This window comes from Poecilia latipinna, unplaced genomic scaffold (assembly GCF_001443285.1).
Source record: "Poecilia latipinna isolate Pla-1442-1.1 unplaced genomic scaffold, P_latipinna-1.0 Scaffold92, whole genome shotgun sequence".
NCBI classification, from domain to species: Eukaryota; Metazoa; Chordata; class Actinopteri; order Cyprinodontiformes; family Poeciliidae; genus Poecilia; species Poecilia latipinna.
In genome coordinates, this window is record NW_015112708.1 from 576,523 (window position 1) to 595,690 (window position 19,168).

General features: G+C 41.2%; 1 protein-coding gene across 2 annotated transcripts in view; it reads left to right on the forward strand.

Annotated features, from left to right (window-relative positions):
• The window catches only part of lrrn3b (leucine rich repeat neuronal 3b), a 25,364-nt gene extending 6,907 nt beyond the window's left edge, over nucleotides 1-18,457 (forward strand). Inside the window, exons 2-3 of one of the 2 annotated variants that reach the window (XM_015024616.1) lie at nucleotides 4,894-5,016; nucleotides 14,727-18,457. In XM_015024616.1, coding sequence (XP_014880102.1) covers nucleotides 15,058-17,256 — 2,199 coding nt within the window. In that variant the 5' untranslated portion in view covers nucleotides 4,894-5,016; nucleotides 14,727-15,057 and the 3' untranslated portion in view covers nucleotides 17,257-18,457. The remainder of the gene's footprint in view (nucleotides 1-4,893; nucleotides 5,017-14,726) is intronic. The other variant, XM_015024608.1, reaches the window with a different exon arrangement.
• Nucleotides 18,458-19,168: the final 711 nt, after the last annotated feature.

Consider the following 19,168-nt stretch of genomic DNA (forward strand, 5'->3'; position numbering starts at 1 on the left):
AACACTTTTTAAAAAAAAAAAAAAAAAAAAAAAACGTCTTCCAACCTTTACTGCTGGTAACTCGCCCAGCCTGGTGCTGTCCGATTCACACGACTCTCTTCTTCCCCTCATGTCCTCCCTCCTCCATAATGGCGGTAACGAGATGCCCGGGGATCTACCAGAGCTCTGAGTGAACTGCGTAACGTATTCAGAAGACGTCTTCGGGGGGATCAGCATGTTCAGCCGAGCGTGATCGCTCTGATAGCATCCTTTTCACTGGCAAACGCAGTAGCTCGGCAAAATAGAGCAAACAGCAGAGTCACAGGACTGTAGGTGGAGGAACAGGGTTCAGATGGAGCGGATGGACGGGATACCGGGTCTAAATTATTATTAATCATCAGGAGGAGAGCTGGAATGCAAAAGAGCCGCAGATCAAAACACGCTTTGATGGCAACATCCATGACATTTTGCTGCTTTTATTCTGTATCAAAAGGTCAGAATAGGATGTGATGCTTCCTTTGTGTCCACTGACATTTACTTTGCTTTTCTTTTTTCCAGTTTAGGAATTTAGCTTTGACTATTTAAATGCATTGAGGAAAAACAAAAAGCTAAATTAATGCCTTTATCTGCTGCCTAATCAGGGTTTTTTTTTTTTTAAGTTGCGGATTTATAATCAGAATGTGGGCATAATAGAGGCATTCGCCCGTACTGCAGCGTCAAAACATAAAGCATAAGAAGGAGGAGGACATCTAAAAAGTCCACTGCTGTGCTTCTCCATCTGTTCTGCATTCGGCTTTCGACACATCCGCCACGTCGCCGCGCTAATGAATAGGTGCTGGATCAGCTGTCGGGTATCGATGAAGCCGCAGGGACCGACGCACGCGTTTCCGTCGAGATGGATGCGTCCGCGCAAGCGCGTCGGAGTCGGGCTATAAATTCTTGCGGCTCAGCAAATCCCGAGTCGGACTCGGAAGCGGTGCCCTTCTGTCTGTTTTAGCCGAGGAACATTAACAGAAGGAGAAAGCCCATATCAGACACCATGAAATCATAATAAAGAGGTCCAAGCCTGCGATAAACGCATTTCAGTGGCATATAATGATTGATTCTGTCTGCCACAGGAACTTATTCCCTGCAGGCTTGGTGGCCCCCTTGACCAGCCATATTTTATTCATATAAATATAGATAGCTGTGCATCTTAGAGGCAAGCACACATGCCACATTCGCACCTGCAGATTCAATTTGGTTCTGACTTTGAGGGATATGCCACTGGCTCCCCTCACGCCTCCCCTCTCTCAACTCCTGGCTAGCAGCTATACATGAAACATTATGCAGATTTTTGTCAAGAGTAGGTCCGACTATGTTGGGGGAGAAATGAGTGTTGCAATGCTCACTATGCCTTTGACCTTATCAGCAGCCGCCTTAAGCTGGATACCTTGGCTTAATTTTAATGGATGCAGAACTATGCGAATTAGAAGGGATGGGGGCGGACGGGTGGGGTGTTTGTGTGTGCAGAGCTCGGTTACTGTGTGCAGCACTGAGCATACACTAGGAGAATGAGTGAATTTTTTCCTCCCTTTTCTGCATGTAGTGTTGGCTTCTTTTTGTCTATACATTCGTACATCTGCCATGTCCATTTAGCATCGAACCGGTGCAGCACGTTGCCACTTCTCCCTCGCTCAGCCGCCCACCACCCCCTCCCCCAAGGGCGCGTCTTGTCCAGGGAGAGGGGCTGAAAAATCTGAGACGGGGTTCCTGTGGTTAATTTAGAACATCGATTTTTGCATTAACAGCCGACGTGCCGCTGATTCATGGCCGCACAAGCGCGGATGTAAAGGTTTCCATCAGTTCGCTCATGGAATGCACGGGAACTTAGACACATGCTGCAAGTTTCATTATGCACAGACACACGGAAGGCTCGCTTTAATGGACTCTCGCTTACCTTTGAGAAAGTATAATAGTAAATCAATGAGGTGAAGGGCAGCGGGAGGGACGGTAAAGCCGTCCACCCGATACCGGATTTACTGTGAATGTATAACGAGCCTGATAACACTACATATTCTGGCCAGCTTAAGGCCATAAGGAGAATTTATTAAATAAAAAAATGTATGATTGTAACGTATACACTTAGTAACATCAAGCTGCAGGTCTTCCTCTCTCAGCCTCTGTGTTAAGCAGAAACTATAAAAAATACACAAAGAAATTCACAGTTATGTCATATAACTAAGTGATATACAGTACTTTAGGATGGCATTTGCCTCCTTACAGATTTATGCCGTTTTTACCTTTTGTGCCAAATTTATCAGTTTCAGCGAAAGATAATCAGAATAATTACAATAAAATCCGTTTTTGATCCAAATAAACATGGCCTCATGTGAAAAAGCATTTACTCCTTAAACCAGGAGTCTGCATCAAGTGTCTCTTTAGGCTCTTCAAAATAACTTTGGCTAAAAATAAAGATTTAGCAGTTTTTTTATTTTTTATTTATTTATTTATCCCCCCCTCCACATATTTGCATTTAATTTCTGCAAATGAAAAGTACTTGTAATACTTTTGCTAATCTCTTTTTCTGGTCATTTGAAAAAAAATAAATAAATCCACAAATATCAAAATCCCTTAGAATAAATGTGTCCATCCTCTTATTTATAGGTTCTGGGAAATAAAATGGGAGTGCTCTTAAAAATTAAAATTTCTACACTGTAGATATTTATCACAAATTCCAAGTTGTCTTTTTTCAAAAGCTAATGCTGCATTTGTGGCTCTGAATAAGATCTATTGAGCATCACTGGGGGCTTTTTTGTGCATGATGGTTGCAGACCCCCACCCTAAAGCTATTAACTGCTTGTGCCATTAATGGCAGCAACGATACACACCAAATGCTTTTACTGATTGGCAATACGTCTGTTACATCTCTGTGGGAGTAATTTTCAAATGCTTTTCACTGTGCAATAATAAAAAAAAACAGAATTTAAATTTGATGTGGTTCAAAAATGAACAGTATAATCAAATATCAAGAAATTAAATAAAAATTAGCTTTAGATTTTCTATTTCATCAGTACATTTGAACCATATTAGAAGTTCTTCATATTAAAATACTTGCAATTTCTATATTTTGCAAAATGCAGGTAGACTTTTTCCCCCATAACTGAACAGCTCCAGTCTGTAGCTCTATATTGCTTTGGAAGACATCCTCCCTTTGTGAAACACAGTGGACATTTAGCCAATGTAAAACAAAATAACAATAATTTGTTCAAACCTTAAAGTGTCCACTTCAAAACAAAAATGATAGAAAAAAATGGACGAAACAAAGAGATCCAGCTAGCTAACCCTTGGCTATTTTCTACAGCTTGTTTCAGCCGAGAAACAACCATTTCAAATTTCTGTTGGCAAATGTACTGAAATGTGCCATTTGCTTAAATATGAAAATTTTTGTTAATCAGGGTCAATTCTACAACTTGATTCATAGAGAGTTCAAATGGTGTCTTGTTGTTTATGAGCGTTAAGATGGAGTTGAACGTTAGGTGGACAGAACGGGGCCTCGTCTATCCATCTGAAGCTTTTGATTTACCAGTTGAATCTGTGCCCCAACCCTCAACTATGCTCATGAATTATCAATTATGACAAAGAGAACAGAATCCAGAACAAAAGGAGCTGAAATTAATTTGTTGGCTACCTGGACTCTGTCTAAGAAGAGTGCAGATTTTGTGCAGATGACAAGAATTTCTCCTTTAAAACTTTCTTTAGAGGTTTTCTTAGCACATCCCACTTTAAGGTGACCCCAGCACAGACCCAAAACTCACTGGAGGGACTTTACATCCCTTCTGGCCTGAGAATGCCTTGGGATCTGTAAAAACCAAGGAAATAACTCCAGCGTGGGGATTGGTTGAAATTCTCGCAAAAGAACGGATTCAGTCTTGCAGTGGTAACAAGCATTGTCGAGGGAATTAGGCCGACAGGAGTGTGCAGATCACAAGACAGAAACATGGATACGCAAGTACGAATGCAACGCCTGCATTCTCCATAGCTCATTGCCTGTGCAGGTCGTGATGCTAATGGCTAATAATGCTAATGTCGGGAGAAATTTTTTTTTAACCATCAGGGTTTAAATAGCAGAGACAAATGTGAGAAAGCTTAGGGGGGGAAGAAAGAGCAGAGATCTAAAAGAAGGCATTACCATAAGAAAAGCCGAACGAGGGAGCAAAAAGGCAGAACAAGAGTCTGAAAAAGAGGTGGGGGGTGACTTGAAGAAAACCTTCCAAGGCTTATTACCAGTGGATCAAAATTCCCAGTGAAGCATCCCCACAGTACATCGGTTGGTCTCCTGAAAGGAGGAGGCAATTCTGTTGTGCCCCAGTTTCCACTTGCGTATGACCTTTATGTCTTCCACCCAGTTTTACCACAGCAATTGTAATGCCTTGGCAGATGCGATACTGCCTTGTTGCCACTTAAACAGTGCAGGCTTCATAATCAGCTCCCCCGAGGGCAGGTGTGCCGTTCCTCTCAAAATTCCCCTCATCTGTGCCTGTCGTATCCCAAAGATCCGATGCGTTGTACCATAAAAGATTTTATTTTCACATGAGCGACAGGTCAACTCGCGACCATGTGCCGCATTGATGAGTAGCCAACCTGCAACACAGTAATCACCTCCATGTCGCCGCTTCAGTACACCTCATCCAAGTGCCGTGAAGCGAGGGAGAGGATTTATAACTCATTTCAATAAAGAGCACAAAACAAACAGTTCGGCCCGGCTGTTTGGCCGCCCAGACGACTCGAGTCGGGCTTTCCTGAGTTAGCACTGCAGAGTCACCAGGACCGCTGCTTCCTGCCCCCCTTAGCGAGCACACTCATTAATTTAAAGTGGTCATATCTCACTGGTCTCTAATCAAACTGTATTTGTGCCATTACTGTCCGCTGCAGCCCCAGTGTTAGCATAATGGAGGTGGCCTGGTGGGGATGCGAGCGAAGCGTTGCCAAGATGTGAATGGAAAAGCCTTTCACCTTGACAGCAGGGGTGAGCCTCTTAAAGGAAGCGCTGGCCAAGTAAGTGCGGCGCCTTCTCCAGATGGGAGCAAATTATCTGCAGGCTAAGAAATTATATTGTGAAAGTTATTAGAGGAATAACTTTGGAAAACAAATAGAAAAACAAGCATCAGGCCACAACACGTCAGCCTTGATGAGGGAAGAGCCCAGAGGTTTGACCTCTGACACATTATTTTAACTTAATCGTTAAAAAATATAATGATGAAACGATGGGCCTATGGACAGTTACATATTTCAATATGTTGCAGTTTACAAGTAGTGAGTTGGGCTAAATTTAAGGTTTTATTACATTACTGCAATAATGTTTGCATTTCTTTGAAAAAAAAAAAAAAAAGAGTAATGTTTCTCACTAATTTCAATTTATTTCCATGATTATGGCTTACAGCACATTGAAACCCAAAATGTGGTTTACTAAAAAGTACACCTATGCACAATATACACACTTAACTTGGAAAACAAGAAGTTTGATAGTTTCGTGATTTGTCTGTGTGGTGGCGGCTCAGGAAGCTCCGACTCCAGCCACAGTCCACGCTGCGTCACAATACCCCAAATTCTTGAATGGATCAGCTTTAGAAAGTTGCTGTTGTCTTAGTTGCTTTTGCAATTTTCCACCACAGTTTCTCCTTCCATTCAACTTTCCATTAATATGCCTGGATCCAGTACTCTTAACAACAAACTTCTTTAACAGTAATTTATTTTTTTTATTTTTCTTGTGCTGGGTGTGTAATACTTCTGCATTGAAGATTCATATTCTCATCTTGAGGAAAATACAGTATTTTAATTTTACATTTGCTTCGAGCCATAAACATCAATATTAACAGAAATAGAATGATATTAGAGGATATCACTTTGTGTGCAATGAGTCTGAGTTTCAGGGGGATCTGCAAAGTCATGCTAGCTGTCTTAGCTTATTGCTAAAGGTTGCTTTCAATAGGTGCTACCTTAAAAATGGTGTTTTTATCAGAAGCATGTCCTAATCCAAGTGGGTAAATATTATTTTTGGTCACATTTTTTATTTCATTTTGCAATTTATACAGACATAAAAGACATAAAAATAGAAATATAATTCACACTGCCATCCACATCATCATGTATGCATTAGTAAATTTACTTGGGAATCTTCCCCCGACTTCTCCCATCATAGCCGCTTTCCTAAAGCATTCATTCAGCCATGGTACAAAGCTCACTGACAACTTAAGACGTTGCTTTGTGCTCCATTCAACTTGATGCCTTCAACATCCTTTAAACCATAAAAATGGTGAGACACTAAATTTTAGTGGTTCTAAACCTGTGGCGTATTACGGAACCAGCTCATGCCTACTTGTAACGCTGATGCAATGACCCTGTCATTACAAAGACTTAAACCCTTTGAGGGAAATTAGCTGGAGAATTGATCTGACAAGTGCATTTTGCTTCACTTATTTCTTGCTCCTGGCAAAAAATATATCACAGCACAGCTGCTGCAGAGAAAGGTTTCATGCTTTGCTGATTTGGAGAGTATTGATTACGATAAAAATATATAAATCATCCTGCCCGTGAAGAATTTGTGATCCATTTATAAACCCAACAATGGTTCTGAGCGGTAACGGGCAGAATTCACAATCGGTTTCACTTTTGTCAGTTATTTCATTTGGTTATACATCGGAAAAAGGTACATGTTAAACATAATTCTTCTTTATTTTAATATTTGTTCTTCAAATGGTGCACAAGACAAACAAGAACCGAAAAAGAAAGCTCCTGCAGGCCATCAGTCCTGCATCTACCAGGTGAATTCAGCAATCAGCCAAAGCATTATAGCCTGACAGCTCAAGTGAATAGCATTGATCATCTTGTTACAGTGCACTGTTCTGCTGGGAAACCCTGTCTCTTTGACACATACCAGCCACTAAAAGATACAAACCTAGAAAAACTTCTCGGTGCCCGTCCCCCCGCGAGGCAGCGACATTCCCTGAAAGCTTCGACGATCGCTACAGCAACGGCACGACGAGGCAGCCCAAGGCAGCGCCCTGGCTTCAAGACTCCCCCGACCCCAATGTGATTGAGCGGTCACAGAACGTGGTCCCAGCACGCAGCGCTCAGCTCAATTTCCCTGTTCCGGACACGGCGAGACACCACCGGAGGCGCCTCCCTTACGCCCGGATGGGCAAGAGCTGTTTGCGCGGCGTGAGGGACCCTGCTCAGTATTACACTGGCTTTGTAGTTCTAGCAGATAGCTGCATGTTGGAGCGTTTGGCTCGTGAATATTTAGAATTTTGTTGAATAGTGTGTAGGCGTAGGCGTTGTGCCTTGCGACAGAATTCATTCCCCTTGAACTTTACCATATTTAACTTTATTACATTTTGTAGTTGGACAATACAGCTGAAAATGTATAGCATTTCATATTAGTTGATATTGACAATTACTGACTAGTTGTTTTATCCACAGTATTCCTTCCACGCTGCTGTTTTTTTATTTTTAAGCATTCATCAGGCATGATGTCAAAACCTGAAACTGCTGCTGCGCAAGTTCCTCAACAGGTTGTTGCTAGGTAACCAAAGAGCGAGTGAGTCAGTTGATGCCGCCAGCCTTGCTTAGCTGCCCGTGAGAAGTTGAGTGGCTAAAATTTTCCCTCTGCCTACATCCCCCAGAATGCTGTGCAGTTCTGGATTGGAGTTCAGTGAAATTGCTGAATATTCTGTCAGACAAATCTATTGATATTGATTTATTCTTCATCTCTAGGTTGCACTAGATTTTATTTAGACTGACGAGGGCCAAGCTTTTTACAGTTTTTTTTTTGTTCATCACTGTCTTTCCACTCGTGTTTCTTTGCGTTGCTCACATAAAAACCCAATTAAGTACTTTGGAGTTGTTTTTTGTACTGCAACCGTATAACAAAAGGTCATTGTGTATGAATGCATTAGCAAGGCACTGCCTGATAGATTTTAACACTTGTCCAATGCAAATCTATTCTGTCTATGTTGGATTTAAAGGCATCTATGAGTAGGAGGCAGTGTCAAATGCCAGTGGTTGAATCTACTAGTGTTCAGCAGACCCAGCAGCAATTCACACAGTTAAGGTTTCCTCAGAACAAACCAGATGCAAGGAGCTTGTTTCCTGTAATGTTCACAGGACGGGTTAATTCTGGCCAAAGTGAAAAAGCCCATGGGCTAGACCTGTCAGCCTCCTACTGTAATGGAGTTGCTTTAGAGTTCGTGGTTAGAGTGATTGCCCCCCCACTTTCCTCCCTCTGACACCTGGGAACTCGCGTTAGCTCCATGAGTGAACACCTTAGCCTGACCTATAAAAGGGCTCCCTAAACAAACGCTGCAGTTCAGCTTTAATGTGTTGGTGCAGGTGGAGATTAGGTTAGCAGAGACCCCGTCTCCAACGGGCTCCGTTACGTTTCCAGGTGCTGATTATGTATCTGTGGACCTCAGAAGATTATACCTGGAGGTTTTCTACGTACAAACGCCCAAGCATCCATCTTAGGATTCGATTTTCCCCCGGCCATATTAACCACATTTCTCCCTGTCAAACAGCTGCAGAGCCACTTACTGCCAAACACAGCGCAACATTTTTCCTCTTCCGCCAGGAGATCCTCGTTTTATCCGTTTCTTTAACTCGTTTTTGAATCACTTGTATTGCTTTTTTTTCTTTCTGCGTAACAACAGCCCCCCCTAAAATGCCACCGGGGGTTATTGTACAGCTGCTTAAACTAAGACGAGTTCCTCCTCTACAAGTCCTTTTGTCCTCCAGATCTTTCCACTCCCCCTCCCAGCTGACTTTGCCTCAATTACCGCCAACCGAGCAGCGGATTGTGGGAATTAGCTGTATAAGGCAGCGTTGCATAGAGCTGGGTGGGCTGTGACTGGACCTTCACTAATAGGTTTGTACAAGTCCACAGTCTCAGCAGTCACAGTGCAGGGCCTCTGGAACACAGACTGCCTCCTTGCCTGGCTCTGCATAATGTCATCGCCAAACACCAAATTATGCGCTCAGACGCCTGGAGACGATTTGGATACTTCAACTTGAACTGATTAAAGTGCACTTGAGTATGTGAACTTGTAGTTTATTGATATTCTAAATAGGGGTTGTAAAATCTGGGATCTGTGGCTTAAAACTTTCAGGTTTTAGTTGGTTGGGAGTGGCTCAGAATAGAATAGAATAGAATAGAAATATCCCTTACCATAACACAATGGGGGAATTTCTGTGCAACAGTAACGAAGTGACAAGTAATCACTTTTTATTTACATTACCTTAGCATGATATATGTAAATCTCAACATTTATATAGGAGGCATTAATGGGAAGTCAGAGGCAGTGATTCTCTCCGAACCAACATTTTGCTCCAGAGAAACTACAATTAAACCTCAAGTTAGCCATACGCCGTGCATATGTAGCTTTACATTTTTCTGTAATCTTAAAATAAAAATTCTAATCCTTAAAGCACAATTTGAGTGGTAATTATGTATGTTACGGATATGTTTGCATGAATCAGAAAACATTCAATTTACAGAGGAAAATAATTTGCAACTACTAATGAGAAACGGGATTATATTATGTTTTTAAAGGGATTCTTCAAAGCCATTTTTAAAATAGGAAAACGTTATGAACTACAACGTCGAGTAATTAATTGAATTTATCCTAGTTGATCAACATTAAAACCTCCACCACCTCATATGGCACATTGTCCTCTGGGTGTCCTAATCCAATCATGGATTTCCAGCACTCTACACAAAGCAGACGACAACCCAGGGCAAACCAAATGCTTCCTCTTTCCTAATCTCCTGCCATGTCTGAAAACCGCTACTGGCCGCCACATCATCTGCTTGTCCGTCCCTCCAGCCAGGCCAGAATCTGATGGTGTAATGTGACCCGCGGACCTCGGGAACAATTGATCTCCCCGCCCCAATTAACACCCCTGGCTAAGCAAACAATAGCACACCCTGCTAGAGCCACCTGTGGTGAACGCAGATTGTTGCCAAAGCAATAACAATTAAGCCCGCCACATTACGCTGCCGGCGATTGTTATTAGCGAGAAGAACAGCCAAAGCGAGCACAGGTGAGACCCGAACACTGTCGGCTGAATTACAGCATCTGTGCCGCGCTTTCAGGGTGCAGCTCAACCGCATAACCTACACCGAGGAGCGAGTGCAGAGGGAGAGAGGCTAAGCTCTGTTTATCAGAATGCTCAGGGTGTAGAAGCTTATTGAAGTGCCAGGCGCTCTTGAAAAATAATACCACCACCCCCATTGACCGCTCCCCTGAGCCCTCGTTCGGATTTCACTGGCTCCATGTCCTCCTCTGCCCATCCACACCAGAATCCAGCCGATGCTGGAATACAGCTCCAGGAATAAAGCGTTGGCTCGGACGTGGTAGAGGGGAGACATTTCTGCTGCCATCATATTTACCCGATCCTTACAACACACACCCACACACATACACAGTTCCCCTGTGGCCACTGAGGTGGAAACAGAACTGTTGATGAAATGAAATCGTTTCTCAAAGCTTCCTTCATTCCTCCCATTTCATCCCGTCTCTTTTTGACCGCTCCTTGTAATGCGGCGGCCCGATCTTTTAGGCCCAAAATATCACAAGCATCATCAAAACCATCCGCTCAGACTCACAGATGATAAATTGCATGCTGCACTTCAACCGTGGCGTGCGAGAGGCGGCCGATTAAAAGGAAACAATGAAGGCCCAACGTGCATCAAGAGGACGCGCTGCAGTTGTAGCTCTAGTTACTTCCTGAAACAATATCCTGTTCGATGAGCACTTTTAAGCTCAATTAACAGAACGTCATAATGTTCATCATCTTTAAGACACTTATGAGACGTGTTTAATTTTAACAGCATCCACTGGCAAAGGTTTCATGCCAAAAAACATTTACTGATAATCAGAGAATACAATCATAAAATCGTAACGCTGCAGCAGAGTAGTGGGTAGGTAATAGGGGTGTAATGGTAGGCATAAATCACAATAAGGCACATTCCTCATTTCATGGTCATAGTTTACTACATTAGCAAAATCAAGCAAATGCAAAGCATCTTCGCACTGGCTTCAAAAAGAAAAGGTGTTAACAAAGAGGGCAATTTCTTTTTGAGAACTAAACGATCCCTTGTGAGTTTGTTCCATCCTGCCTAAAACAACAAGGCAGTCAACCATTATCAACTCTTACAAAGTTGAGAAAAAAAAAAAATTGCCAAATTCCAAACTCTTAAAAAATATGTCTGTTTGGTTTTTATTTGGCATTTTATTGGCCATAATCTCATTTAAGCCTCTTGTGGTTTGACAAATGACATCCAAGTTTTATGAACCTCAACTCAGTAAAGAATCAATTCGTTCAGGTTTTATCAGACAAAGCATTTAGAATTCTAAAATTTGCAGTAATCCCAGAGCTCAAAATCTCCAAGAAAGACACCCGAGTGGCGAGGACTTTCTTTACTCTTTTGTAATTCGTAGTAGTAGTAAAATTTAACATTGATTTTAGTGCACCTATATGGCTAAGTCGCATAAATAAACGATTTGGGAAAGTGCAGATTCAGCACGGGAACTTTTTCTGCACTGGTGTTTCAAAACTAATGTGCAGGATTACAAAAAAGGGTCATTCTTGCATTGGTTTGGTGTGGCGGGCTTTGGAGATCTTAATCCATTTTAATTATTTTTTGGCGTACTGGGACCAGTAAATGAAAGGTTTATAACCTTAATACGAAAAGCTCTTTGTGTCATGTATTGTGAGTACTGTTGCATTCATAGTAGTCAATATGTTAAAATTGTAGATGCCAGGTTAGCTGGATTAAATAAGTAGCCAACTGGCATCCGTGGTATGTATTTTAAGATAGAAACACTAATACTAATACTACTAATAAAACAAGTAAGACATTGCAAGAAACAAACATGTTAAAAAAACTTGAGAAATATTTTCTTTTACATGTCAGATGAACAAAATCTTGGACTTTATGGCTCGGTTTTATTACATGTGGTATAAAAGGTCCAATGACTGGTATTCTGTTAAAACCACTCAACTGTTTTCATATAAACTCCTGCGTAGCAAGTCTACCATCCCCTCACAAGCAATCTTCCAGTAGAGACAGCTTGAAAGGAAAAAGTAAATACTCAGTTTTCTTCTCATTAATTCTCTGCAATGATAACTAGTCATAGAAATGTATCTAAAAATGTAAACATTTTCAAAAACATTTGGTGAATAAATGCCTATGTGTAAATAGAAAAATACCAATTTCTATAAAAGTTGCATCATTACAGTAATGCTCATGTTTTTTTTTGTAAAACTAACATACAAATTATGCACAGTTTGATTTTGTTAAAAAAAAAAAAAAGTACCTTATTTTAGAATGGCAAGAATGGCTTCATTTCTTGAACTAATTTGCTACAATTATTATATAAAATCAGACCATTTCATCATCAGCAGCAGCTAGTGTTGTTTCTGGTTAAAATTTTTCGACCTTTTTCTCCACTTTGTGGAAAATATTTCAAAAACAGTATTGGTTTCAAAGAAAACTTTTTCATTTAGAAGAAAAAGTCGTTGAGGAACTTGGAATATTTTTAGTCTTTTGGCAGTTTTTGATGCATCTTTTGAGCCAATTTTAATAATCCAGTTTATGTAATATTTTAATGTACCAATCTCATTAACTTCTTGGCAACAAAAAAGTCCTTTGTACCAAAAAATTAAAATTAAACAAAACTGGTTTAAACGGTGTAATTTAAAATCCTTTTGTTTAAAAATGTTTCTCTAGTTTTCTGCTTTTGTCATCACAGAACTGATTTTCAATGCATGAATTTAGAGGACAAAGCTCGCTCCAAGGTGTAGGGTTTCCCACATGCCACTGACCTGTAACATGAAGGCATGGCGGCTTGCATTTTTCTTTACATGTGTCCCAGCTCCCACACAGCTGATTGAAAGGGCTTAATTGTCTCCTGGGAAGGTCATGCGTTTCTGTAGAGGGCTGCTAATGAATCATTTATTTGATTCAGGTGTGTCAAACATGAGAAGTGATGCTGCTTTCTATTGCTCTTAATGAAGGCTAAGCTTTGACTAAGAAATACAAATTTCCCGCAGCCCCAATAATACAAGGTTGAATTCTTTTTTGATTTAGCATTGAATTTGACACCTAGGGACAGTCTTGTGTGTTTTGTCTAGTCATTGTTTTAATACCAGGAGTTAATTACAGCCTGAAAACGGTATTTCCTTCTTATACTTCAATGCCAATGTATGTAGATTGTAGAAAGGTACTTAAGAGATGTCTAGCACTTTTGGGTTCTCTACTTGAACACATTTTAATTTAAAATTACAAACTTTCTCAGGTTACATGTTGTTTGGGGATGTTTTGTATTCATTCTGAACATCTCAATATATTACTCTCAAACTTCTTTTTTAGTGATTGGCTCCATCTGTAACCTCAAACTGGCTCGATATTGGAACGTAGGACCACATTACAGGTGTACCAGTATTTGCTTAAAATGCAAATCTGACTTCAGATCCAGCTAAGCATAGATTTCAAGTTTTCTAGAAAATAAAATGAATTAAACCACCACCAGTGTTTGATTTTGGCAAAAATCAAAAATACTGATGGGTTAAGTTATGACATGGAAAATCAAAACATAAGACATTTCACATCAATATAAATTAATGTAGAGTCCTTTGTTGAGCATTATTAGATTTGTGGCCTCTTATATTTAACCTCTAGTTGTACTGCAGGGACAGTTGTTTCTCAACAACAAAAGATTAATCAGGCTTGAAAATATAATAAAAGGAATAACAATGATTATTCCCCACCCCAGTTATTATATTCTATGCCATAAATTAAATGAACAGAAGCCTCCAAAAAGTTTGGACAATGATATTCACAGGAAGCGAATGCAGCCGAGAGGCCGTTCCTACTCTCATTGCTCTGTGGATGTATGATGAGAAGAATAATTCTTTTACTTCTCGTTCAGTTACTATTTCTCATAAAATACACTACTAAAATCAGTAGAATATAGATTAGTCTTTTGGTAGTCCAGTAAAAGTTGAACAGTTACAACCATACCATATTTGGCTGGATAAATCATCTCATATCTTTTGGTATTCAATATTCATGGTTTCATTTTGCATGTAAATTGCGACTCTGTCTTTATTGCTTGCTATTCTTCAATAACATTTGCCCACCAATGCACCGTGTGACTTTCACATATATTTAGAGAACAGCATGAACATTTTAACTTTTAAGCCTGCTATTTCTGTGTCCTCTATCAAACAGGTGCAAACTGCATCTGGGTCAAAAGCTTTGTTTGCCTTTACCACCGACCCATCTCATCATGTTTGTGATTGGATGCCCATTTACTTGTTGCTATAGCGACTGGCATATTCCAGTGCAGCTTCCCTTAAAGGCCTGGTGGTTTAGCCCTCGGATGTTTGCCATTTAAGAATCTTAATGAGCTTTCTCTTTAACTAATATTAGGCTCACACCCCCTCCCCCTCCGGACGTCAAGACCGAATGGCATACCGTAAGGGCACATGCGGTACATCTCAGAAATTAAGCCTAGAAGGTCAAGCAGATATGAATCCATTGTTCTAAGTCTTGAAGGGAGCATGTATAAATGTCAACATGCATCAGTGTGCCTATAACAAATGTCAATATGCCCAAATCCCTCTCTCATGACATTCCTTGACCACCTCCATTGTTGTGCAATACTAAAAGCTCTTCTTCTCTCTGTCTTGTTTGTTTTCTGCAGGTAGGAATGGACTGGGCTGTGGAATCTCAAAGCTACTGAAGACAATCAAAGAGGGCATTTATCTTTAAGTAATACTAACATATAGAGTAAGATCTATCCTTTTTTTTTCCCTTTTTATCCCCATCTCCTACTTTTTTGTTAGTATTGCAAGTTTGGCTCCAAACCCTTAAACTGGAAGCTATATTGCATTATTGGCCATTACATTCAAGGACACCCATACAGCAGGACATAATCCCCCCGCCCCCCGAGGGAACCCAGTGGTGGTGGTGGGTTTGGTGAGGGGGCTGAGTCAGTCGCCTCTGCAACAGCAGCAGCAAATGAGTTGTTGTTCATGAAGGCAACAACTGAAAACCCTTTATCTAAGAAGACCAACTTCTGTTGGGGGGGGAAAAGGTTCAACATGAAGGACATGTCATTTGTTGATTGCCTCTTCATTGGGTTGGCTATGGCGTCTCTTGCCGTAGCCACTGAGGTGGGACCCGATTGCCCGAAGCTTTGTGTGTGTGAAATTAGACCCTGGTTTTCTCCTACTTCAGTGTACATGGAGGTGCAGACGGTGGACTGTAATGACGTGGGACTCTTTAGACTGCCAGAAAGATTACCAGTGGGCACACAAGTTCTATTACTGCAAACAAACAACGTTGCCAAGATTGTCAAACCTTTGGATTACTTGGCTAATATCACAGAGATAGACCTATCACAAAACAACCTATCTTCTATCAGTGACATCCATTTGGGAAATCTTTCTCAGCTGGCATCCCTTCATCTGGAGGAGAACTGGATAGAGGAGTTACCTGAGCGATGCCTGTCCGACTTGGTTAACCTGCAGGAGCTCTACCTGAATCACAATCTCATCTCTTCTATTTCCACAATGGCTTTTCAGGGTCTAAGTAACCTGGTGCGTCTTCATCTCAACTCTAACAAGCTGAAGGTTATCAAGAGAGAATGGTTCGAACCCATGCCGAATCTGGAGATCCTAATGATTGGTGAGAACCCGGTTCTCTCCATTTACGACCTGAACTTCAAACCTCTAGGAAACCTCCGTAGTCTTGTTCTTACCAGAATGAACCTGTCTCAGCTACCCGACAATGCACTCACAGGCCTTGATAACTTGGAGAGCATTTCATTCTATGATAATATTTTTCCAGAAGTCCCTCATTCAGCCCTGAAAAATGTTAAAAATCTAAAATTTTTGGATCTGAATAAAAACCCAATATCCCGGATACAAAGAGGAGACTTTGTCGATATGCTGCATCTGAAAGAACTGGGGATTAACAGCATGCCAGAGCTAATTTCCATAGACAGCTTTGCTCTTAATAACCTCCCTGAGTTAACTAAAATCGAAGCCACCAACAATCCTAAACTCTCCTACATCCACCCCAATGCTTTCTACAAACTACCACGACTGGAGACCCTCATGCTAAACGGCAATGCTCTCAGCGCCCTCCACAGGATAACCGTTGAGTCTCTTCCGAATCTCAGAGAAGTCAGCATGCACAGCAACCCTATCCGCTGTGACTGTGTAGTTCGCTGGATGAACATGAACAAAACCAACATTCGCTTCATGGAACCAGATTCATTGTACTGCGTAGAACCTCCAGAGTACGAGGGCCAACATGTTCGACAGGTGCACTTCAGGGAGATGATGGAAATCTGCCTGCCGCTAATATCCCCTGAAAGTATGCCGGGACACATAAAGGCACACAAAGGGAGCTCTGTGTCACTCCACTGTCGGGCATTTGCTGAACCGGAGCCAGATATTTACTGGATTACCCCGTCTGGTACCAGGATCCTGCCGAATTCCATGTCTAACAAATTCTATATGCATCCAGAAGGAACATTCGACATCTACGATGTATCCGAAAATGAAGCAGGTGTTTACACCTGTGTCGCGCACAATCTGGTTGGAGCTGACCTCAAATCTGTTTCGGTAGAGGTGAATGGATATTTTCCTCAACTTGCAAGTGGATCCCTGAATGTTGTGATTAAATCAGTGGGGACAAACTTCATCCTTGTTTCCTGGAAAGGTCATCCTGGCTCTTTGGCCCCCAGTATTAAATGGTACACACTATCTGATCTGAATCATCCCACAACAGCGTTCAGCACCAGGGTTCCTTCGGACATCCAGCTTTACAACCTCTCTCATCTCCACCCTGCCACCCAGTACAAAGTTTGTGTGGATATCCGCAGCATCCACTACGACCATGACACCAAATGCATCAATGTCACCACTAAGGGATTAGAGCTGGCAGCCAAGGACACAGCAAAATGGGATGCGGCACTAATCACTGTCTTTGGAGTGCTCTTGGCAGTGGTTTCATTGGCATGTCTGTTTTTTTATGCGTCTCTGAGGAACCGCTACTTTTATGGGAATATAAGGAGATACGACTCCAAGGCATTGCTTACACCAGTGGAAGCTCCTGGGCTGCACTCTTCTTTCTTTACAAAGCTTTGGGATTCGGGTAAGAGTGTGCCGAGCGGAGTGGAAGTTAAAGCCACAGTCATAAATGTATCTGATAATGCCTTTTAAAAAATCCAGCTGTGGATGGAGTCTCATACTAACTACAGATAATGGACAATGCCATAAGCAGGGGTAGACGAACTTATGCTTTCAAAAGCATACCTGTGGCTAAAAACCCCAGCTCAAACACACTGGCAAAATTTATAATTATAAATGGGATGAAACACTTAACAGGACTAAATGGCATCCCGCCCGACGCGGTGGCTTTGTGAACCTTACACGGAACCAAGCCGTCGTCAACGGGAAAGGGTCTCTACTGCAAAAACACCAACTCGAGCTCAAATTCACCCAGAAACGCAGGCAGAGAAAAGGAAGCCGAGACGAAGACGGTGGCCAACTCTCTTGTAATTGACTGTTAAATGTGTTCAGAATCGTGGAACTGTCCGTGTGGTCCCAAGCAATACCGTCTGTGCTTTGTCAAACATCCATAGACGAGTTAGAGAAACAGTAATAACACCTGTCTATTATGGGAAAGGAGATTTAGTAGAGTAGACGAATACCAGTGACTATGGTGTAAGCCTTTTGATGAACTATACCCCATTTTTCTATTTAAAAGATGGATTCTTGGTTTTTTTTTTTTTTCTTGAAAATATTGTTATATTTTCTTTTTTGTTGATGTAATGACAAATCCTCTGTATGTGAAAAGTTTAAATGGGTTTTAAATTAAGGAGAGGAGCAAACTACTTTTGATTACAGCTTCACATTAAGCTTAATGAAATTCAGCTATGAAATGAGTGTCTAGAGAGAAGATTTGCCAAATGGCTGTTTATGCTTTGTAGTTCTCATTACGACGATGACTGGGAGACAATGCGGATACATTCAACTAAAACTAATATGAGAGGTTGATTAAAACTGAAGTGAGTGATGCGCTGTCTCTTGAAGGAGTGGTTTGCTAAATCCTGGTAAGTGCCTACAACAAGAACTACATGAAGAAAGGAGGAAGAGGAACTGAGGAAATCTGTCAACCACAGCAAAACATGATCATGCCATCATTGCAGAATCAGAAACTATACTCCCAGTATGTTTAGTGGAAATACTTTCTCAGTATTTTTAGCATACATATTTTAAGAAAGCATTTTGTTATTGCTTTGGGTGTAAAGTCAAAAAGCCATTTTTATATTAACTGTATTATATGTGATCAATGGGCACAACAAACTAATCGAGAAAAGCGCTAAGAAAAAATAATAAATGTCATTGTTTCTTTTACAAACAGTTGTCTTTGTCTTTTCGTGTCTAATTATCAGTGGGAACTGGAATAGTGAAAAGCATGTTGTGTCTTCATTTGTAACTTATTACAGTTTAGTATGCAGAAGAAAATATGAAAATAAGCCATGCTATGTCAATTTTCTGACTTGTAAGAAAGTGGTCAGCCCTCATGATCTGTAGGCACCATCCTCCTGGTGAACTTGTAAAGATAAAGGAGGTACATGAAATGGATGGAAGTGGCTAATTTAGAATAGACATTAGAGGGCGTTAGTAATGACATCATGAGTAGGGCAAGGGTGTTAAACGCAGCTTCTTTAACGCCCAACAGTTAAAACAGACAGTGAAGGTCAGTAGACCAAGAAGGTGGCTTATCGACATACTGGGAAGCAATAACAGAACTTGAAGGTGGAGTTTGATAGCCTAATTGCTTGTTTCCTTCAGCTGTACAGCATATGGGGCTGTAGGGATGGCCACCGGCTCTGCAATGGACGCACACTTGGAAGTTTCATCCGAGCAAAATCACCCATAGGGAGAACAATTGTGCTAAGCTGACATTGTGCCTTACTAAAAATGGGATCGGGAGACAATTGCAGATGACCTCAGATTGTATGTCACAAAGCCACACTGTATGAACCTCCAATTACTTTGAAGTCCTGTCGAGGCTTTCGAAGTACGAACTCTACCCTCCCAGTCAACTCTATTGGCAGCAAAACAT